The following is a 20,400-nucleotide window of genomic DNA, read 5'->3' on the forward strand; positions in this document are numbered from 1 at the left end:
TTTCACTTGTGCTGATGTAAAGATAAGAGTTCCACACCTTTGTATTGTATTATTGTCTATATCATTAAATAATTCAGAAGAATTAGAAAGCTATTAAGAGCAAGTGAGTTGTGTATAGTGTTTTGTGAGTACAATAAATTACTGGAGGTGACAACTGTCTTAGAGCAATGTATTCAAACCTTAAAATACTGATTCTCCAATTACATCCATAAAGCCCTTATTCTTGTGTTGAATTCCCCCAAAAATATTTAAAAAATGCATGAAATGAAATGTATGCATTCACTACTGTAAGTCGCTCTGGATAAGAGCGTCTGCTAAATGACTAAAATGTAAATGTAAATGTAATTAAAGCTACAGTGTAACTTCTTGGGCGAGCTGACAAAATACACATAGAAATGTGAGTTATATATCTATCATTCTCATTGAAAGCAACTATAAGAAGCGTTAGATCTGTTCAATGTGTGCTATTTCTATGCTTCCCGTTCTAAAGTTTATTTTTTGCATCTTTTACTTTCGGTTTTGTACACCGGCTTCAAACAGCTGAAAATACAATATTTTTGGTTATGAAAAATATATTTTGCAGCGGTTTACATGGTACAATGATTTTCTACACAACACTTGCTTGTTTTGTCAAATAAACTGAAATTAGGCAAATAATTATAAATTTTAGCAACCAGGTAATGGTGGAGCGATTTCTGCATAGTGCATCTTTAAATAAAGATTTGTTTGGGGTGCAAAAATCTTCACTCGAACATAACAAAAATGTAAACACTCAAAAGACATTGCATTTCGTATTGATACCTCATAAGTTTATTTACATTCTTAAGGTGTTAACATTAAAATACAATGTCACCCTTTCAATACACCATTTTAACCATGCCTGATAACCCAACTTTAAAGTACATCCTTCAAACCATTTTAAAGGCTTCACAATGAAAAAATGGACACAACTATTATATTGCATCTTTTCAACCAAGTTTGTACAACATGCAAAGCAAAAATAAAATGTATCATATGAAAATATAATGAATATTGAGATAGAAGTACTTCCTTTGTAAATCATCATGTTCTAAGGAAGAAAAAAAACGAGTTATTGTGTTGGGAAATATGAACACTGGTTCACGAGGCAACAAGTTACGAAGCTAAAATATATTTTCAAAATATGTAGAATACAGTCAGTAAAGATTGTCTTATACATTTCAAAACTGAATATTTTTTTGTGATAAACATTTATTTAAATCTTAGCCTTGTACAAATCTTCTTAGTTTAATCTAGTGAAATAAAAGGGTATTGATGTGGTATGAATACTGTATGACTGCCATGAACTTGGGAAATACCTGATAATAACCATATTATTTTTCCAGTTGTGAATCACTCAATTTACGTTATTATTCACACCTTGTAGTCTGTGCAACCCTTTCATGCATTGAATATGCAGGCACTAACAAAAACATTACAATACAGCAATTGTGGTTCATGTGGTGGTGGTTAGGGCTGTTACCATATGAGATCAGATATATTAGTAAGCAGGTGTAGGGTAGAAGCAAGGCAGTACAATGATTCATTATATTTTGCATAATAAACATCAGCATCTCCCTTTTCAGAGTTATTTGTTAATAATTGTCTGAAAAATAAAAAGGCTAAAATGAATTATGTGTTATAATAATTAATTGTACTGTGACTCCTTATTCTGCTCTGCAGATTGGAAGCTTTGTATCTATTTCTAGATATTCTAAATGTCCTCTTACCAAATAGTTTAACAGCTTTCACATCTAATTTGGTTTGCTATAAAAATTGATACTTTAACCTAGATACTTTCTTTGATGGAATTTAATAGAATCAAAATATAATTTTAACTCAAGTCAGAAAATGTTAATTACAATTAATAACAAGCTGACTTAAAAATAGAACATTTTCAATATGTCTAATATTGAAAACGTTATTATCAATATCATTGTAGTTGCTAAAAATAAAAATATAGTTTGAATACAGTCAGCTCTTCTGTATGTAAGCATATAAATAATGCAGCAAAAATTGACTTCTCAGACACAATACAAAAGAGAGCAACTTAAAATGTACTTTGAAAATGTAAAACTGAATAAAATATTGACAAAATGAACTTAAAGCCAGCAAAAATAATTACAATATATTGCTGAAAAGCCCCATAATAACCACATGCAGTGCAGAATAAAGGTAGACAATTTTTCTAATAAGAATTAGGAAACTGGGGAGTAATTGGTTTGTATTGTGGTAAATATTCTCTCTTCGGAACTGCAGTTCCTGCCCATTGCTAATGATGATGTCAGGGCCTGTGCTAGCGCATCCATGCTAAGTCCGCTGTGTGATCCTGCATCATATCTGCGCCCATAGCTTGTGGAGCTGAAGCATGAGGAAGATAAATTAGTGGAGAAGCCAGAGCCTGTGGCATCAAAGCTCCCTCGTCTGGAGCCTGACCTGGAGCCAGTTCTTGAGTCGGGCCGGGAACCGGATGCTGACCCAGAACTGCTAAGACTGTAAGGACTGTAAAGGCCTTTACTTGACTGAGAAGAGCCTTCCAACAGACGCAGACCAGAACCCTCCTCAATCATGCTTCTATCCATGGCATCCTTGTATGAGATCTTAAGCTTTGTCTTGGGGCAGGTGAGGTATTTGGAGTATCCACTGATATCCCGTAGCTTCTGTGCAGTACGTGCATCTAGGGTGCCCTTGTTGACAGCAACGTCCAGTGGAACTCTGCCATTGACCTCTGGTTCTATCAAACCACCAGTTAGATATTGTACTTCTAGGAATCTCTGACCCGCCTCATAGTACAACCACCCCTTTTTTAATGCTTGTGCAGCAGACATTTTTGTTTTGGTTCGGGGATCCTCAAATCCATTGAAGGCCTTCTGTGCCAGGTTGATTCGGTCAACCATGATCTTATCCACAAGTCCCATGTTCACTGCATCTGCAACTGAGAATTTCTCTCCAGTGTTTGGATCAATGATGCCACCAGTGGAAGCCTGAGCCTCCAGCAATCTTTGACCTGTGATATTGTCCACAAGATTTCTGTGCATGGCTTCTGTGACTGACACCTTATCCAATGTGTCAGTATCCAGTATTCCAGCCACAGGGCCGGTTTCTTCTGTTGGGTCATTCCATATTGTTGCTGGGGGTTTGATAGAGGGGGCTGAACTATTGGAGTAAGATGATGTGGACCCAAAGGAGGATGACCTAGATCTGGTGCCACTTATGTTTCCGGACAGCATGTCCGCAAACTCTGTGATGGACAGAGTGCCAGCACGGTACTGATCCAGAGCAGACTGGTCAATGAGGCCCTTTGTGGTGGCATCATCAATATCATACTGTTGGCCAGACCTTCTATCAATGATCATGGACTTCACAACACCCTCAGATGAGGAGATAGTAATCTCCTCCCACTCACACTCCTGCTCTGCAAGCTCCATGTAGGTCTGGTGATCAATAAGTCCTTTGCGATATGCCTCATACACAGACATCTCTTTGCCTGTCTCTGGGTCAACAATGACTACCCTACGTTTACGCACAGACGATTTGGAGGATGTCTTCCTCTCAGGTTTCTTTTCTTTTAACAGCAAAAGTGCAAGTCCAGTTTCCGGGTCAATCAGGCATCGCTCCATCAGCTGCAGGTAAGTGAGGTTCTCCTCAGTGTTAGGGTCAAAGAAGCCTTTAGTGTCATCAGATGGGTCTGTAAGAATGCCATTCATCTCCTCATCAAACAGACCACGTGTGTAGGCCATCTCAACTGGCAAGCGATGACTCTCTTCTGGATCAACGATCCCACCAGTGGCAATTTGGGCTTCCAATAGTCGAATGCCGTGGTCTTTCAGAATGAGACCCTTTTTCATGGCCTGGAACAGAGAGATGTTCTTGCCAGAGTACGGATCCCTGTAGCCTGTAACGGCACGCTCAGCAGAGATAAGCTTGTCTTTGAACTCTGAACCAACGACTCCCATTTTAACAGCTTCACCAACATTCAGCTTCAGGTTCTTTATTGGGTCAATTATATATCCTGTTGCTGCTTGAGCCTCAAGAAGTTCAAAGGCTGTCCCGGGTCTGATCATGTTCTTTTTCATTGCTTGGTAGATGGACAGGCGGTCTTTGCTAGATTCTACATATACTCCGGCAATGCAGCTTGTGCCCTCAAGGTACTTCTTCACTTCTCTGCTGACCTCTTCTACTGAGACAAGGCCTTCAGTGAGATCATTGTATGTCTTTTGGTCAATAATCTGCGAACAAAGCAGCTCATCCAAGGTGACTTGCTTTCTGAGACCCTTGAAAAGCAGCCTTCTGTCTGCCATTGAAAGTAATCGCAGACCACTCTCTTTATCAACTTTGCATCTCTTCAGCAGTTGGGCATAGGCCTGTCTCTCCTCTGTGGTTGGATCAACATAACCTTGTACATCACAGTTTGGATCAGTGATCCTTTCATATGTTTCCTTATTGATGTACCCACGTTGCATGGCAACATCTGTGGGAAGGTGGAAGTAGTATTCTGGATCCATAAGGCCTCCAGTGGAAGCCTGGGCTTCAAGGAGCCTCAGGGCATAGTCCTCAGGAACAAGGTATTTTTTCATCGCTTGGAAGAGAGAGATTACTTTTCCACTGTAAGGATCCTTGTAGCCAGTGACTGCTCTCTCGGCAGAAAGAAGTTTGTCATGGATTTCAGGGCCGACTATACCTTTGCGCACAGCCTCGTCAACAGTTAGTAATTCATCTTTCACAGGGTCAATGATGAATCCTGTTGCTGCTTGGGCCTCCAGGAGACTGATAGCAAAATCAGGCTTAATGAGACCTCTCTTCAATGCCTGGTAAATACTGACCTTAGAGGGGGAGTCTGAGAGGATTCCAGCAATACTGCCAGTGCCAAACAGATACTGCTTTACAGATGGCATTTCCATAACCTCACGGATAGTTTTCTTCTCTTGCTTCAACAGATTGTATGTTTGAAGGTCGATAATGCGAGAACTGTAGAGCTCCTCAATAGTGACTCTTCGTCTGATCACATCACAGGACATGCTCTGCTCTACTTTCAGTATCTTCCTTTGTTCAATGATTTCAATGACGATGATGATCATTCTCTCCTTTGTGATTTGCCCACGGCGATACTGTTCCAGGAGCCTTAGCTTTTCCTCCTCAGGGAGCAGGTTTGACATCATGACATCCCATAGGGTCATTACCTTCCCTCCATAGGTCTGATGAGGGATATCCACTTGACTGTTAGTCAAGTCTGTCTGTGCCTGTTCTTCTGTGTATACGTAGGACTTTTCCACTGGACTTTGAGCTTCAGCCTTTGATAGTGGCAGGAAGCACAGACCGGTATCTGGATCTCTGATGCATTTCTCTTGCAGTTGTATATAGGTGTAACTTTCATTAGTGTTGGGATCAACGAAGGCTTTGACATCCCCTGAGGGGTCAGTAAAGGTCTTAGCCATCTGCTTATTGAAATAGCCACGTTGGAAGGCCACATCATTTGGAACACGGTGGCTGCTGACTGGGTCAATAATCCCTCCTGTGGCCACCTGAGCTTCCAACAGGGGAATGGCATGTTCTCGTAGTACAAGCTCCATCTTCATGGCTTGGAAGAGGGAAATAATGTTGCCTGTGTATGGATCTCTGAAACCAGTCACTGCTTTCTCAGCTGAAAGAAGTTTCTCATGAACCTCAGGACCAACAACTCCTGCTTTCACAGCATCGTCCACAGTGTACCTCTGGTTTTTGACAGGATCAATAATGAAACCAGTTGCTGCTTGTACCTCGAGTAATGCAAGACCTGTATTTTGTCTCAATATATTCTTCTTCATTGCTTGATAAATGCTAACCTTTTCCTTTGAGTCACCCATATAGATGCCTGCAATCTGTCCATCTGTTCCTTGCAAGTATTTCCTGACTGAGTCCATGTCACTGATTTCTTTCGGTTTCTTTTCGCCCTGTTGGAGTTGATCATATGTAGCTTTATCAATTATTTTGGATTCAAACAATGAGCTGGCAGTGACAGGTGCTCTAAGACCTTCAAAGCTGGCCGGTTCTTTTTCCTGTTTCTTGGTCTCCTTTTTATCAACCATTGTGACAAGGATTGTAATAAGTCTTTCAATAGTCACTGTTCCAGTTCTGTACTGTTGAATCAACTCGATTCTTTGTTCCTCTGTAATATATTCAGAGTTTATGATCTCCCAAATAGTGACTTTCCTTCCTTTGAAAGGTCCATACTGCAGCTCCATTGTTGCCTGACTCAGGGAATCTTTGACCTGGAACTCAGTATATTGATGATCCTCTTTTGACTTTTGTTTCTCTTTTGACTTTTGAATTGCTTTCTCTGAGAGCGGAAGAAATGGAATACCAGTCTCTTTATCAGTGACACATTTTTTCATGAGTTGCACATAAGATGCATTCTCCCACATGTTAGGATCAAAGAATACTTTAGTTTCATCAGTGTTGTTGCTCAAGGTCTTGTTAATTTCTTCTTCAAAATATCCACGTTTGCAGGCAACATCATGTGGGATGCGATAACTTTTGACTGGATCAATTATACCTCCAGTTGCAAGCTGAGCCTCTAGCAGACGGATACCCTGGTCTTTCTTAATAAGGTCTTTCAACATTGCCTGAAATAGGGATACATTCTTTCCAGTGTAGGGATCTTTGTAGCCATTAACAGCTCTCTCTGCAGACAGACGTTTTTCATGCATCTCTGGGCCAACAAGACCTGATTTAACAGCCTCATCCACAGTGAGCTTCTGATTTTTGACAGGGTCAATTATAAATCCAGTCCCAGCTTGAGCCTCAAGAAGAGTCAATGCAGTCTCGGGAGAGAGCATCTGTTTCTTTACAGCTTGATAGAATGGAAGTTTCTCTTTGGTTGACTCAACAATCACTCCAGCAATGCTAGGTGTTCCTCTTAAGGCTTTCTTAACACACTCCATCTCAGAGATTTCAATGACAGTTGTTTTGCCATTATGCAATTTGTTGAACAAGTCTTTATTGATGATCTTTGATTCTAGAAGTTCAGCTGCAGTGACAGGAGTCCTCAGACCATCAAACACAATTTCATTCTTCTTCTCTTTGTCTTCCAAAACACTAATGACAATTTTGATAAATTTTTCTATTGTGATTTTTCCGGTCTTATACTGATGAATCAGATCCTTCCTCTGTGGCTCTGTAAAATACTCAGAGTTAATGATTTCCCAAATGGTCACACTCTTTCCTTGAAATCTTCCAAATAGAACAGAGATATTTGCTTTAGTGAGTACATCTTTAGTCTCTTCAGTTGTGTAGGTCTTGTCACTTTGTGCAGCGTTCTCTGTGATTGGTAACACAAGTAGGCCTGTCTCTGCATCTGAGGTGCACCTCTCCAATAGTTTCTGATAAGTGAGGCTCTCCTGAGTGCTTGGGTCAATGAATAACTTTGAGTCAGCAGTAGGGTTTGATAAAGTTCTGTTAATCTCAGAATCCAATTGGCCCTGCTTATAGGCTGTCTGGAGTGGTACACGGTGACTATTGACAGGGTCAATTATTCCACCAGTTGCAATCTGAGCATCCAGAAGTCTAACGGCCTGGTCTTGTTCAATCAGACCCTTTTTCATTGCCTCAAAGAGTGAGATTTTGTCTCCAGTATAAGGATCTTTGTAACCAGTAGCTGCTTTTTCTGCAGAAAGCATTTTGTTATGGAGTTCTGGACCTATTAATTCCTCCTTTACAGCTTCATCCACAGAGAGCATTCTGTTTTTCACTGGATCAATGAGGTACCCAGATGCTGCCTGAGCTTCAAGAAGCATTGTGGCAGCACCAGGAGAAAGTTTATTCTCTTTCATGGCCTGATACACACTCATTTTCTGCTTGTCTGGGGTCAAGACTCCGCCAACACTATTCTTGCCTTTGAGACATGTTTTCACTTTCTCGGTCTTGCTCAGGTCTTGCACTGTGGTTTTCCCTGTTTTCAGCTTGTCAAAGTCCATTTTGTTCAGTATACCAATGTCATGGAGCCTGCTGGCAGGAACCTTGTCCCTAATCCCATCAAAAGCAAATGGTGAATCTTTGTTTTTCTTTGCACCATCTACTACTTCAGACCCATTGAATACTTTATTTGTAGTTCCCACCATTGTCATTGCAATTAGCTGATCTTCAGGGACCTCATCAGTTTGAATCTCCCTTTCTTTTGTGTGGGGTGTTACTAATTTTTTAGGTGTAGAAAGTTGATGCAGCTTCTCGCGAAGCTTTTTATTCTCCTCACCCAACAATTTCTCTTGTTCGAACCTTTTATTTTCAAGATCCTGCATCTCTTTCTGCTTATTGCACATCTCCTCCTCAGCATCCTTCTGCTTTTTCAAAACGGCATCCATGGTAGCCTGGAGTGTCTTCTTCTCCTGTTCCATCTGCTTCCTTTGATGATCCTGCTCATCTTTAAGGGCTTTGGCCTTCTTAACCTCATCCTCAAACTGTTTCTCAAGCTTATTTCTCTCTTCCTCAATGAGCTTTTCTTTTTTCAGCAACATTTGTTTTTCTGTCCGGATAGTCTGCTCAATAATTATCTTTTCCTTTTTAATTTGTTTTTGTTGGGCATTGGCCATCTAATTTGGAGAAAAAAATTAAGAGAAAATTAATACAACTTCAAAGACATTTTTACACATGGTCTTAACATTCTATTACACTGATTATAGTTAACTGCTACATAATATAATCAAAATATTAATATATAAATATGATATATTATATACGACACAATATATTCTGAAATGTATTCGAAATCGGTTTCATTTGAAAAGCATTTGCTAGAAAACACAATTTCATTTAAAAAACGCTGCAACATTTGGTTCTTGAGCTGGACACTTAGTATTGATGACAGTCTCTGCAATTCACATGAATAGGACATTTGGATCTACTTTATGTGTTAGTGTTTTTGAGAAGGTTATGGTTATTTGCAAATGGATTTTCACAATATTATTTTACATTGCACAATACCTCTTTAGACTTAGTCTGTAGATCTGCAGCCTCTTTTTGTAATTTCTCCTTTTCTTTCTCAAGGACAGCTATGGTTTTACATAAATCATCAGACTGTTTGCTGCTCTGTAATCTCTGCCCTTCCAGTTTATCTACAATTACTTTTTCTGAAGCATTTTGCTCTTTCTCTTGGAGACAAACTCTGATCTCATCAGCTTGTTTCTTGAATTTCATGGCCTCCTCCTCTGCTTTGGACTGAGCATCACTGAGCTGTGTCACCCTAAGCTTCAATTTCTCTGCCTCTGCAGTTGTTTCACGCTGCCTCTTGCGCTCAGCCTCTAGAGATTTTTGGAAGCCCTTTGTCTCCTCATCAAGACGCTGCTGCATTTGCTGCTTGTCCTCCAGCAGTTTTTGGGCCTGCTCCTGAGCCTTGTCCTTTTGTTTCTGGAGCTTCTCTGCCTCAGCTTTCAGTTTAGTTGCTTCTTGGATAGCTTGCATATTCTCCTTCAGCATTTTGTCAGCAAGAGCCCTCTGTTCGGCAAGCTCGGACTCTGCAATCTGTCTCTCTTGGGCTGCCTCCTGAGCTTCTAAGCTTAGCCTGGCAGCATCCTCTGCTAGCTTCTTCATGTTCTCAGCTTCCTCTTCCAGGAATTTCTGAGCATTTGCTTTGTCTTTACTCATGAGACGCTGATTCTCATTCTCAATTCTAAGCTTAAGTTTGACCAGCTCCTCCATCTGGACCTTGACCTTAAATAGCTCATCCTCAACTTGAACTTTCTGCTTGACAGCATTGCTAACTTCATCCTTCTGGCGCTGAAGCTCCTCATCTAAAACATATTTCTGCTTATCAGTCTCATCCAGTCGCAGTTTCACCTTTGCCAGCTCCTGCTCAACTTGTGTCTTCTGCTTCAATGTTTGTTGAGCTAGCTTTTTGTGCTTGGCCATCTCTGCGTCTGCCTGCTGCTTCTGTTTCAGAGCAGAAGCCTCAGCTTCTGCTCGCTTTGCAGCCTCCTGCTCTGCTTCCTTCTTCAGTCTCTCAGCATCCCCCTGAGCCTTGGCCTGTTTGGCAGCCTCAGCTTCAGCTGCTTTCTTCTGTTTCTCAGCATTCTCTGCTTTTTGACGGAGTAAAGCAGCCTCTTTCTCAGCTTTCTCCTTGGCCTTCTCAGCTTCTTGTGCAAGTTTCTTAGCCTTGTCAAACTCCTCTTTGAGCTTGGCCTGGGAAAGATTGTCCTCTTTCTGCTTAACCAGAACATCCTGTGCTCTCTTTTCTGCATCACTACATTTCTGTGCAGCCTCTTTGGCTAGAAGAATCTGTTTCTCTGTTTCTTTGTCAGCATTGTCCTTCTGCTTGTTAGCATCGGCAGCAATCGTTTTGAGGCGCTCAACTTCTTTCTGAGCTACATGGCATTGTCGTGCTGCTTCTTCCTCTGCAGCAGTGATCTTTTTAACTTTCTCTTCAGCTTGCTTTCTTTTGTTCTCCTCCTCTAAAGCAAGCTTTCTAAGTTTCTCTGCCTCTTCCTCAGCCTTGACTCTGTTCTTATGTGTCTCATGTGCAATGCCTTTAAGCTTGTTCAACTCCAACTCAAGATCCAACTTGCCTGTTGATGCCATCTCAAAGTTTAGTTTTAGGATGCGAATCTCCTCCTCGACCACCCTCCTCTGCTTAAGAGTTTCCTCTACAATCTTCTTTTGCCTCTCCAATTCAGAATCAGAAGTCTTCATAAGCTGGGTGATCTTTTCATCAATGTCTTGCTTGTGTTGTTTTGCTTGGTCTTCTAAGACCTTTCTCTGATCAGCCTCATCTTCGGCTTTTCTCCTAAGTCTCTCATTTTCTGCCTCTTTATCTTTCAGGGCAATCTCAGCTTCAGTTTTCAGGCCAGTTGCTTCATTAATGGCTGCCAGTTTTTCCTTGAGTATCTTCTCAGCCTCTGCTCTTTGCCGAGCCGCATTATTCTCCGCTACCTGCCTCTGCTTCTTTGCCTCTTCAGCGATTGATCTCAGCTTAGTCGCCTCTTCAGCTAGTTGCCTCATTTTCGATGCCTCAGACTCGAGGAGATTTCTGCTTTTCTCTGTTGTAGACATGGTCTCCTTCTCAGCTTTCAACTTCAACTGAAGAAGAACTTTCATTTCACTTCTCACTTTGGCCAGTTCGTCTTCTAGCTGTTTCCTTTCTTTTACTGCAGCATTCACCTCATTTTTCAGGCGCTGGAGCTCTTCATCCAGTAAAGACCTCTGTTGCTTACCATTGTCAAAGTCAGACCTTAGGCGAATTAACTCTTGCTCTGCAGAGAGTTTCTGCTGTGCTGTTCCCTCTGCCAATTTCCTCTGTTTATCCAGCTCCTTCTCTGCCATTTCCTTTTGCTTAAGAGCAGCCTTTTCAGCCTTAGCCCTTTTCTTTGCCTCTTGCTCAGCTTCCTCTTTCTGTTTCTCTGCTTCCTCCTGAGCCTGGCTCTTCTTGTGGGCTTTTTCCTCAGCCTGGAGCCTCAAACGGAGTGCCTCATTGGCTTTCTGCCTCCACTTCTCAATCTCCTTCTCTGCTTCCTCCCTGGCTTTGTTGGCTTCTTCTTGTTGCTTCTTGAGATACTCTGCCTCTTCCTGCATCTGAATAACAGTGCCCTGTTCTTGTTTCAGCGATGCCTCAAGCTTTACTGCCTTCTCATTAAAGGACATGCGTTTGGTCTGCAGTTCGGTGGCGGCACTCTTCTGTGCCACCTCCTCCGCAACCATCACCTGCCTATGCTTCTCCTCTTCTGCCTGTTTCATGCGCCTCTCTGCCTCTTTAGCTTGCATCTTGAACTTCTGCAACTCATCCAGGGCCTTCTGCTTTTGCTTGGCAGCTTCTTGTTCTGCCTCTGTTTTGCGATTCAGCTCCTCCTCTGCGTTGCGCTTTTTCTGAGTCTCTTCATTCACCTGCTTGCGAAGCTTCTCTGCTTCCTCCTGAGTAACTTTCCTCAGTCTCTCAGCCTCAGCAGCCATGTCCCTGAGCTGCTGAAGTTGGGCCTCAGCTGTGGCTTTTTGCTTTATGGTAGTCTCTAATTGGATTCTGATGATATGGATCTCCTCCTCCATCTTGGTACGACTATACAATGCCTCCTCAACCTGCTGGCTCTTGGTTTGGATCTCCTGCTCTGACAGGTTCTTGAGTTCATGCAGCTCCTGCTGTATGTTGTGCTTCTGTTTCTCAGAATCTACTTTCACAACCTCCCTCCTGCTGACCTCTTCTTTCATTTTCAACTTGAGCTCTTGGGCTTCTTGTCCCGCTTTAGTGATAGCTTTGATGTGTGCCTCAGCTAACTGCCTTTGTTTGTCTAATTCAGCCTGCATCTCAGCCAACTTGTTTCTTTCCTCCTTCTTTAGTATTTCAGTAGCTGTCTGTATTAGTGGAAGCAAACAGAAAATGGTAAAACAATGTTAAGTATTACAGTGTTAGAATATAAATGTTTGAGCTGTTTGAAATACTCAGAAAAGTTAAACGTTTAAGTACATGTAGGTACACATAGAGTAGGGTCCAAAATTATTGACACCCTTGATAAAAGATGAGCAAAAATGACTGTATAAAATAAATTCAAACACTGATAGCTACAGAGCATTCGAAAGGTATTCAGAACCCTACACTTTTTCCACATTTCTGACTCACCACCTGGATTTGGTCTTATGTAGCAAAAGGTGAAATTGTGTTTTTTACATTGGATAAAAGTAGAAACTCAGAGCTACAAAATGGTATATCAAACACTGCATTTGAGGAACAATGGGAAAGTAATTCTGCTTTGAAAGTTAAAGGTTCACCTTCCAACAGGACAACAACCCTAAGCACACAGCCAAGACAACGCAGGAGTGGCTTTGGGACAAGTCTCTGAATGTCCTTCAGTGGCCCAGCCAGAGCCCAGACTTGAACCCGATCTAACATCTCTGGAGAGACCTGAAAATAGCTGTACTGCGATGCTCCCCATCCAACCTGACAGAGGTTGAGAGGATCTGCAGAGAAGAATGGGAGAAACTCTCCAAATACAGGTGTGCCAAGATTGTAGCATCATACCCAAGAAGACACAAGGCTGTAATCGCTGCCAAAGGTGTATCAACAAAGTACTGAGTAAAGGGTCTGAATACTTATGTAAATGTTACATTTCCGTTTTTTTTAAACACATTTGCAAACTTTCGAAAAACCTGTTTGAATTTGTTATTATGTGGTATTGTGTGAAGATTTATGAGTAAAAAAAATATTTTAAACATTTTAGAATAAGGCTGTAACGTAACAAAATTGGGAAAAAGTTAAGTGATCTGAATACTTTCCGAATGCACTGTATATTGTATGCTAAAAAAGTTATAATATTTTTGAGCATACAATATAGCAATTTATTTTATACAGTTATTTTTGCTAATCTTTATCATGGTTGTCAATAATGCTGGACCCTAAATGTATTTCAAATGAATAAATATTTGTTATCTAGGGACAGAAATGTTTGCTATTTGCTTTGAGAAAATAATCCCATAATTAATGTACGGCTCACATAGTGAGACTTTACATTGCAACAACACTATTGAGATCTTGAATAGCATAATGCAGTTGAGGTATTTTTCCTTGTTGTCTCTTGTAGTAACCATTTCATCTTTCATTACTAAGATCAAATAACAATCAATCAAAGAACACTTTCAATGTACTGACTTGGCTACTACTCTTGAACATTACCTTGGACTAAGATTGTATTATCTTTTACCTTCTTCAAATTCAATCCACCATGTTTTAAAATTGGAAATAAACTTGAAAGGACAGAAGCAGAGAATTAATAATGTGCAAAGACCATGCAAAGTGTATTACCCACAGAGGCTAAGCTTAAATCGAGTTGATCAGTATTTTTCAATTTTTAGGAAACATTCTGAGCACCTACACGGCCATGTACAGAAGTTTGTAAAATGTCAAAGCTACTACGTACAGTAAGCAAGCCAATCCCGATTACTGACATTTACTGCATAATCTAATCCTACTTTTATGCAAGATATTGTGGAAGATATATTATTTGAATAATAAGAGACAAGGTCCAAAAATGGGGATGTATATTTGGGAAGTAGAGTGTGCAAAGCTGTCATCAAGGCAAAGGGTGGGTACTTTGAAGAATCTCAAATATAAAATATATTTTGATTTGTTTAACACTTTTTTGGCCAAAATGTTTGGCATGGAAAAGGGTTGACATGATAGCACAAACAGATCTTGGACCAGGATATTGTTGTTATAGTTAGTGGATAAGCAGGGAGCTGCTGCCTATTTTCAATCTGTCCCTCAATTACCTCCTCATCCTCAAGTCGGCGCTGTGTCTCCATAATAAACTTGATGTACTGGCTGGTCAGAGTCATCAATTCACTGTAGCGGGTTCTCAGAGTCACATACTGAAAGACAATTCCAGATGTTTAAAGTCCTGAATCAATCGCGAATAATGATCATACCCACAAGAAATGCTAGCCTCTCACAACAATAACAGGGGAAGTTAGCATTTTTTGGGGGTATGATATTTATGCCTATGTAACTTTCTCACTCATCATTATTCACGACTCATTCAAGATGATCCATAATCATGGTAGCATCCACATTAATGTAGAAGTGTTAGAAACATTCTTATTCTTATTTACAATAAAAGTGACTCCAAAATGGCACAAGACATTATTTACTTTTCATTTCTATTGGGCACAAGATAATCTGAAACACAACTAAAACAAACAGCAAATGCATCCAACAAGTTTGTAGAGTCACTAGCTTGATGTAATTATTGTGTGCTAGGAATATGTGGCAAATACTACATTTTTGACTACTTTAACACACATAATTTGTTCCAATACTTTTGGTCCCCTAAAATGGGGGGACTATGTACAAAACGCGCTGCCATTTCTAAACGGTTCACCCGATATGGATAAAAATACCCTCATATTAAAGCTGTCAGTCTGCACCTTTATCTCATAATCATTGTTTAATTAAAACTACCAATACTTTTGCAGCTCACTGTAATTGTAAACAACTTTAAAGCTACTGAAGCTGTAAAAGACTATTAAATAAATTCCCCATCATGTCTATACGACCTACCTCTTGGATGATATTGTCAGATGCACACTCCATTTTGGTTTTCTTTAGGGGCGAAGCCAGAGGTGCCATCAGAGCTTTGTATGTCACCAACTGAAGCTCATAGTCCTGGGGAAAACACATTGACATAATATACAAATGTTATTGATGCAACAAATCGCTATTTGCATAATCTTATTTTAAGTGGCATCTGATCTGCATACGCACCTTGACCGCATCAATATATGACCTTGCATGTTTTTGACACTCCTCAACCTTATCTTTGTTTTTCTCGATCTCTTCTAGGAGTTTCTGCAATAATAAAAGATTGTAAAAACTGACAAACCTAGTCTTGATAACGTAACATTATATTCCATCATCGAGCTAAGAAGCTTCATCTCCCCTATTTGTAATGGAAGCCCCCTGATACCTAGTCCTGAGTGCCTCACATCGATGGTGGATGAGGTGAGCTTCCATGTTACTATGTAAAACACTGAGCATCTAGGTAGAAAAGCGTTATATAAATCCAATCAATTATTATTATTAATCAGTTGTACAGTACCTTCTCCTGTGCCAACTGCTGCTTCAGGGGCTTGCTGTCACCGATGGGCACAGCCTGGATTTTTTCCTGCCTCTGCTTGGCATCATTGAGCCATCTGATGAGCCAGTCATAGCTCTCGCGGTAGGAGCGCATCTGCCTCCCCAGCAAGTCCAGCTCGCGTTGGCGCAGGTCTATCTGGGCGAACATGGCCTGCCAGCGCTCCTCTAGCACAGCCACTACTTGGCGAAAGTGTTCCAGCTCGGCATCGTGCTCGCTGTGGACCTGCGTCATCCGCTCGTTTACGACCATCACCTTCTGCAGTTCCTCCTGGAGAGTGTCGAACGTATTCTGGTCATCCTCGGCCTCGCCAAGCATTGTCTACCAGAGAGAGAGGGAGAGAAAGAGAGAGAGAAAAAGAAGGAGAACGAGAGCGAGTGAGAGAGTTAGAGAAAAAGAGCGAGAGAGTAGACAGAGAGAGAAAGCGAGAGAGAGATATATATAGAGAGAGAGTGAGAGAGAGTGAGAGAGAGAGAGAGAGAGAGAGAGAGAGAGAGAGAGAGAGAGAGAGCAAGAAAGAGGGGGAGAGAAAGAGCAAGAAAGAGGGGGAGAGAGAGGAACATTGCTACAAATGCATAGAAATCATTAAGTCACTGTCTGATAACCAGTCCATATGAAAGCATTGTCTACACACCAACGGATAGAATACAGTTCATTCTAACAGAGATACTGTACCTTTAGCTGGGTGCGGTAGTTCTCCACCTCTTTTTCGTCTGTTGGCATCTTGTTGACATCTCGTAAACGGGCTTCGTACTTTTTGAGGGTGTCCTCCACTCCCTTTGTGCTGCGGATCACTATGTCGATGGTTTGCAGTCTAAACAAGGAGTGGTATATAGTGTTAGCTGTGTGTGTATTATGATTCAGATAAACTATTTAGATTGAAGATATTACTTATTGGTCTTATGGTTTTGATATGCATGTAGTAACAATCAGAGTCAGTGAGGGACTCACTTGTCCAGGTACACGGAGGACAGGCTGTAAATATGCTCCATCTTCTTCAGCGTAATATCCAGCTCAGAGCACAGTACTGGGGCGGAGCTGGACTGCTGAGAGGATGTCAGCACCTTCTCTGTCTTCTCAGCCACATTGGTCAGGTCTTTCTTCAAGTCCTCCAACTCTGACTGGACTTTCTATGAGCAGAAAAGGGAATAATGGACCATAACTAGCCATTCCACCTGCAGTCTTTTTTTCATGGAGTTGCTAACAAGCAAAATAGGAATACAAAGGTCTTCTGAAATTATTACGACAAGAATCGAGCAGATGTAACATACTACACAGCATGTCTGATCGAAAAACGTTAGTTTGCCCTTCTACTGTCTAACTTAATTTACTTTACACAAGGGAACTTTAAATAGTTTCCTAAACAATAACCCTCTGTTGAATGTGGCCTGGCTCTGTTTCAAATAGGCATGTTATCTATTTTGGGCTGACAATTCATCACAGATCTACCATTAACTTTAGTCTGTTTACTTTGGGATTGGATGTGTGATTTACGGTAACCATTGCAGTGGCATGGTGACCCCTGAATCTAAATTACATACAGTCATGTGAAAAAGTAAGTACACCCCCTGGAAAGTGTTTTTTACATATTTTTTTTTACATATTTGGACACCCTGGATATTTGAGCTAAATTCCAACCACAATCATTGATAAAGGTAAACCAATTAACATGTCACACCAAAAAAAAATTTAACTTTGAAAATGCAATTTCCTTATTGGAAAAAAACTTAGTACACCCCTACCTTTGCCATGACATAAAATGGCAAAAATTTGAATCAGGTGCACCAAAACAAGTGCAAATGATTAGAAAATCATTAGAGAGTAACTTGGGAAGGTCCAGCCTTCCATAAAGATTAGAAACTTGGTCTGGTTTGGTTTTAAGATTATCGATACCCATGAGTCTGGGAGGGGTTAGATATCAATTTCCAAGCAATTCGTAGTACATCATGCACACCTGGATTTTACTCTTGAAACAGGCTTCTCTAGCCACAATCTATGACAACTGTCAGAAAGAGACTAACTTGGCCTACATGGGTGGTCTGGAAGGAAGAAACCTCTGGCAAGACTTGAAAATGGCTGTCTAGCAATGATCAACAATCAACTTGACATAGCTTGAAGAATTTAAAAAACAATCATGGGAAAATATAGTAAAATCCAGGTGTGCAAAGCTCTTAAAGACTTACGCAAAAAGACTCACAGCTGTAATCACTGCCTGTAACGTCTGTTTCCAACTCACACCCTCAAACACGTAGATGCCCTGAACGCAGCCCACTTTCCAGCTCACACTCTCAAACACCTAGATCCCCTGAACGCAGCCCACTTTCCAGCTCACACTCTCAAACACCTAGATCCCCTGAACGCAGCTCACGCTCCAGATCCCAATCAACTGCATTTTAATCACCTGTTCACACACCTATCACACACTACTTAGTTCAATTCTTTGCACCCAATCACTGTGAGGTATTGTTTGTTTTGTGACACCGTCTTTCAGAGTGCTGGGTTTCCTGTGATTTACTCCTCCTGTGTATGATAGTTTTTACCTGCCTCACTAACGACGCCTTTTGCTATTCCCTGCCTGTACTTTAGCCTATCGGATTTCCTGTTATCTACCTATTGCCTGATCTCCCGGACTACATTACTAGCCTTTTCCCTGCCTGTACTGTTGCCCTTTTGGACCCTCTGTGTATGACCTTCTGCCTGCCCCTGGACCCAGCTACCTGCCTCCTACTGTGGTCCTTTGCAATAAACATCTGCTGCGCCCTGCGCTTGAAACCAGCTCTGTCTCCCCTCGTGTTCATTACACCGCCAAAGGTGCTTCAACAAAGTAGTGACTCAGGGTGTGAATATTTTACTTTTGGTGGGTAAATATATACTGTACACTACCGGTCAAAAGTTTTAGAACACCTACTCATTCAAGATTATTTTTTTTTCTTTACTATTTTCCACATTGTAAAATACTGAAGACAACAAAACCATGAAATATCACATATGGAATCATGTAGTAATCAAAAAAGTGTTAAACAAATCCAAATATATATTTGAGAATTCAAAATAGCCAACCTTTGCCTTGATGACAGCTTTGCACACTCTTGGCATTCTCTCAACCAACTTCATCAGGTAGTCACCTGGAATGCATTTCAATTAACAGGTGTGCCTTAAGATAATTTCTGGAATTTCTTTCCTTCTTAATGCGTTTGAGCCAATCAGTTGTGTTATGACAAGGTAGGGGGGTATACAGAAGAAAGACCTATTATGGCAAGAACAGCTCAAATTAGCAAAGAGAAACGACAGTCCATTAAGACATGAAGGTCAGTCGATACGGAACATTTCAAGAACTTTGAAAGTTTCTTCAAGTGAGGTCGCAAAAACCATCAAGCGCTATTATGAAACCATTTTATTGGTAAACTACACGGTAATGTAAAAGTTTAAAAAAAAATGTGTGATCCAATATGTAATATAGTACATTTATCATAATTTGGTTTTAATCCAGAGAAAAGTATCTAGATCCTCTGATGGTGTAGAGGGATTCTAATTGTGGATTTAAAATAAAACATCAATCGAACAATGACAGCTTTGTTTTTAAGCCCTGGATTTCTAATCCCTTCATATTATTGTTGGGTCTGATTTTAACATCTAACATTAATAATAAATAGATATGCTGATATTTGACAAACTTGCTTTACTCTTGACAGTTTAAAACTTTCTGAGATGTAGCCATTATTTAGTATTTTACACCTAGGGTTACTATACATAACTTTAACCCATTTTATAGGAGATTCTCAAATTGAAATATTCCAGGTATTTATATATAAACTTCAGTCGTACTTTATTAAAGGCCTTTTCAAAGTCAGCTATGAAAACCAGGCCTGGTTTCCCAGATATTTCATAGTGTTCTATTGTTTCCAGTACTTGTCTTATATTATCTCCAATATATCGTCTATGTGAAAAACCTATCTGATTAGGATGAATAATATGTGACAATACCTTTTTAATTATATCCGCTAAGCATTTAGCTAGAATTTTTGCATCACAACACTGAAGTGCAAGAGGCCTCCATTTTTTTAAATGGACTGGAACTTTATATTTACCACTTGGATCCTGTTTCAGTAATAATGAAATTAGACCTTCTTGTTGAGTGTCCGATAATCTTTTTTACCTATACTCCATCCAGTTCGATTTATTTTTGTAATATATTACACCCGATCTTTCTTGAATAAGTTCCTAAATTTTGGGGTGTTTTTCCTCTAACTTACTCTGAGCCTCTATGGTACAGTTTTTTATTGCGATCTATCTGTATCGATCTATCCTTCCATTTCCTATGGTAATATGGACTCTTTTGACCTAAATTGCTTTTGTCTTCGAGATGAGTACTGAATTGCATGGCCTCTAAAGGCACATTTAAAAGTGTCCCATACAATAAGCGAATCTGATGTACCTATGTTATGTCGGAAAAAGTCAGTTAGAAATTATTCTGTTCTAGTTAAAAACAAGTTATCATCCAATAGACTATAATTAATGGTCCAACTACATTCTGTCCCCTATCAAAACTTTTTAAACTTTTGGTGCCAGAGAGAACAACGAGCTTGATTGAGTCTCACCATGTATATATCTCACTAGGCCAGGATATTTAAGCCTCCATATATCCACTAATTCCAATATATCCATGACATTCATGATTTCCTTAGGTGCATGAGAGTGTACCTTGTAGTGTGATTTCCTTTACGGTCCATAGAGGAATTTAAAACCGTATTATAATCTCCCACCATTATAATAGAGTCTTGTATTCCTTCTAGGGTTGATACAT

The 20,400-nt window shown here is 40.4% G+C and overlaps 1 protein-coding gene across 4 annotated transcripts in view; it reads right to left on the reverse strand.

Moving 5' to 3' along the window:
* Window positions 1-782: 782 nt before the first annotated feature.
* LOC115176116 (plectin) overlaps window positions 783-20,400 on the reverse strand; it is a 112,788-nt gene continuing 93,170 nt past the window's right edge. For all 4 annotated transcript variants that reach the window (XM_029735944.1, XM_029735943.1, XM_029735942.1 and 1 more), the window contains 8 exons: window positions 16,548-16,726; window positions 16,272-16,410; window positions 15,561-15,917; window positions 15,227-15,310; window positions 15,023-15,127; window positions 14,236-14,334; window positions 8,974-12,324; window positions 783-8,582 (listed from right to left, as the gene is read on the reverse strand). In XM_029735944.1, the coding sequence (XP_029591804.1) occupies window positions 2,217-8,582; window positions 8,974-12,324; window positions 14,236-14,334; window positions 15,023-15,127; window positions 15,227-15,310; window positions 15,561-15,917; window positions 16,272-16,410; window positions 16,548-16,726 (10,680 nt within the window). In that variant the 3' untranslated portion in view covers window positions 783-2,216. The remainder of the gene's footprint in view (window positions 8,583-8,973; window positions 12,325-14,235; window positions 14,335-15,022; window positions 15,128-15,226; window positions 15,311-15,560; window positions 15,918-16,271; window positions 16,411-16,547; window positions 16,727-20,400) is intronic.

The sequence above is a fragment of the Salmo trutta genome, chromosome 36, assembly GCF_901001165.1.
Source record: "Salmo trutta chromosome 36, fSalTru1.1, whole genome shotgun sequence".
NCBI lineage: Eukaryota > Metazoa > Chordata > Actinopteri > Salmoniformes > Salmonidae > Salmo > Salmo trutta.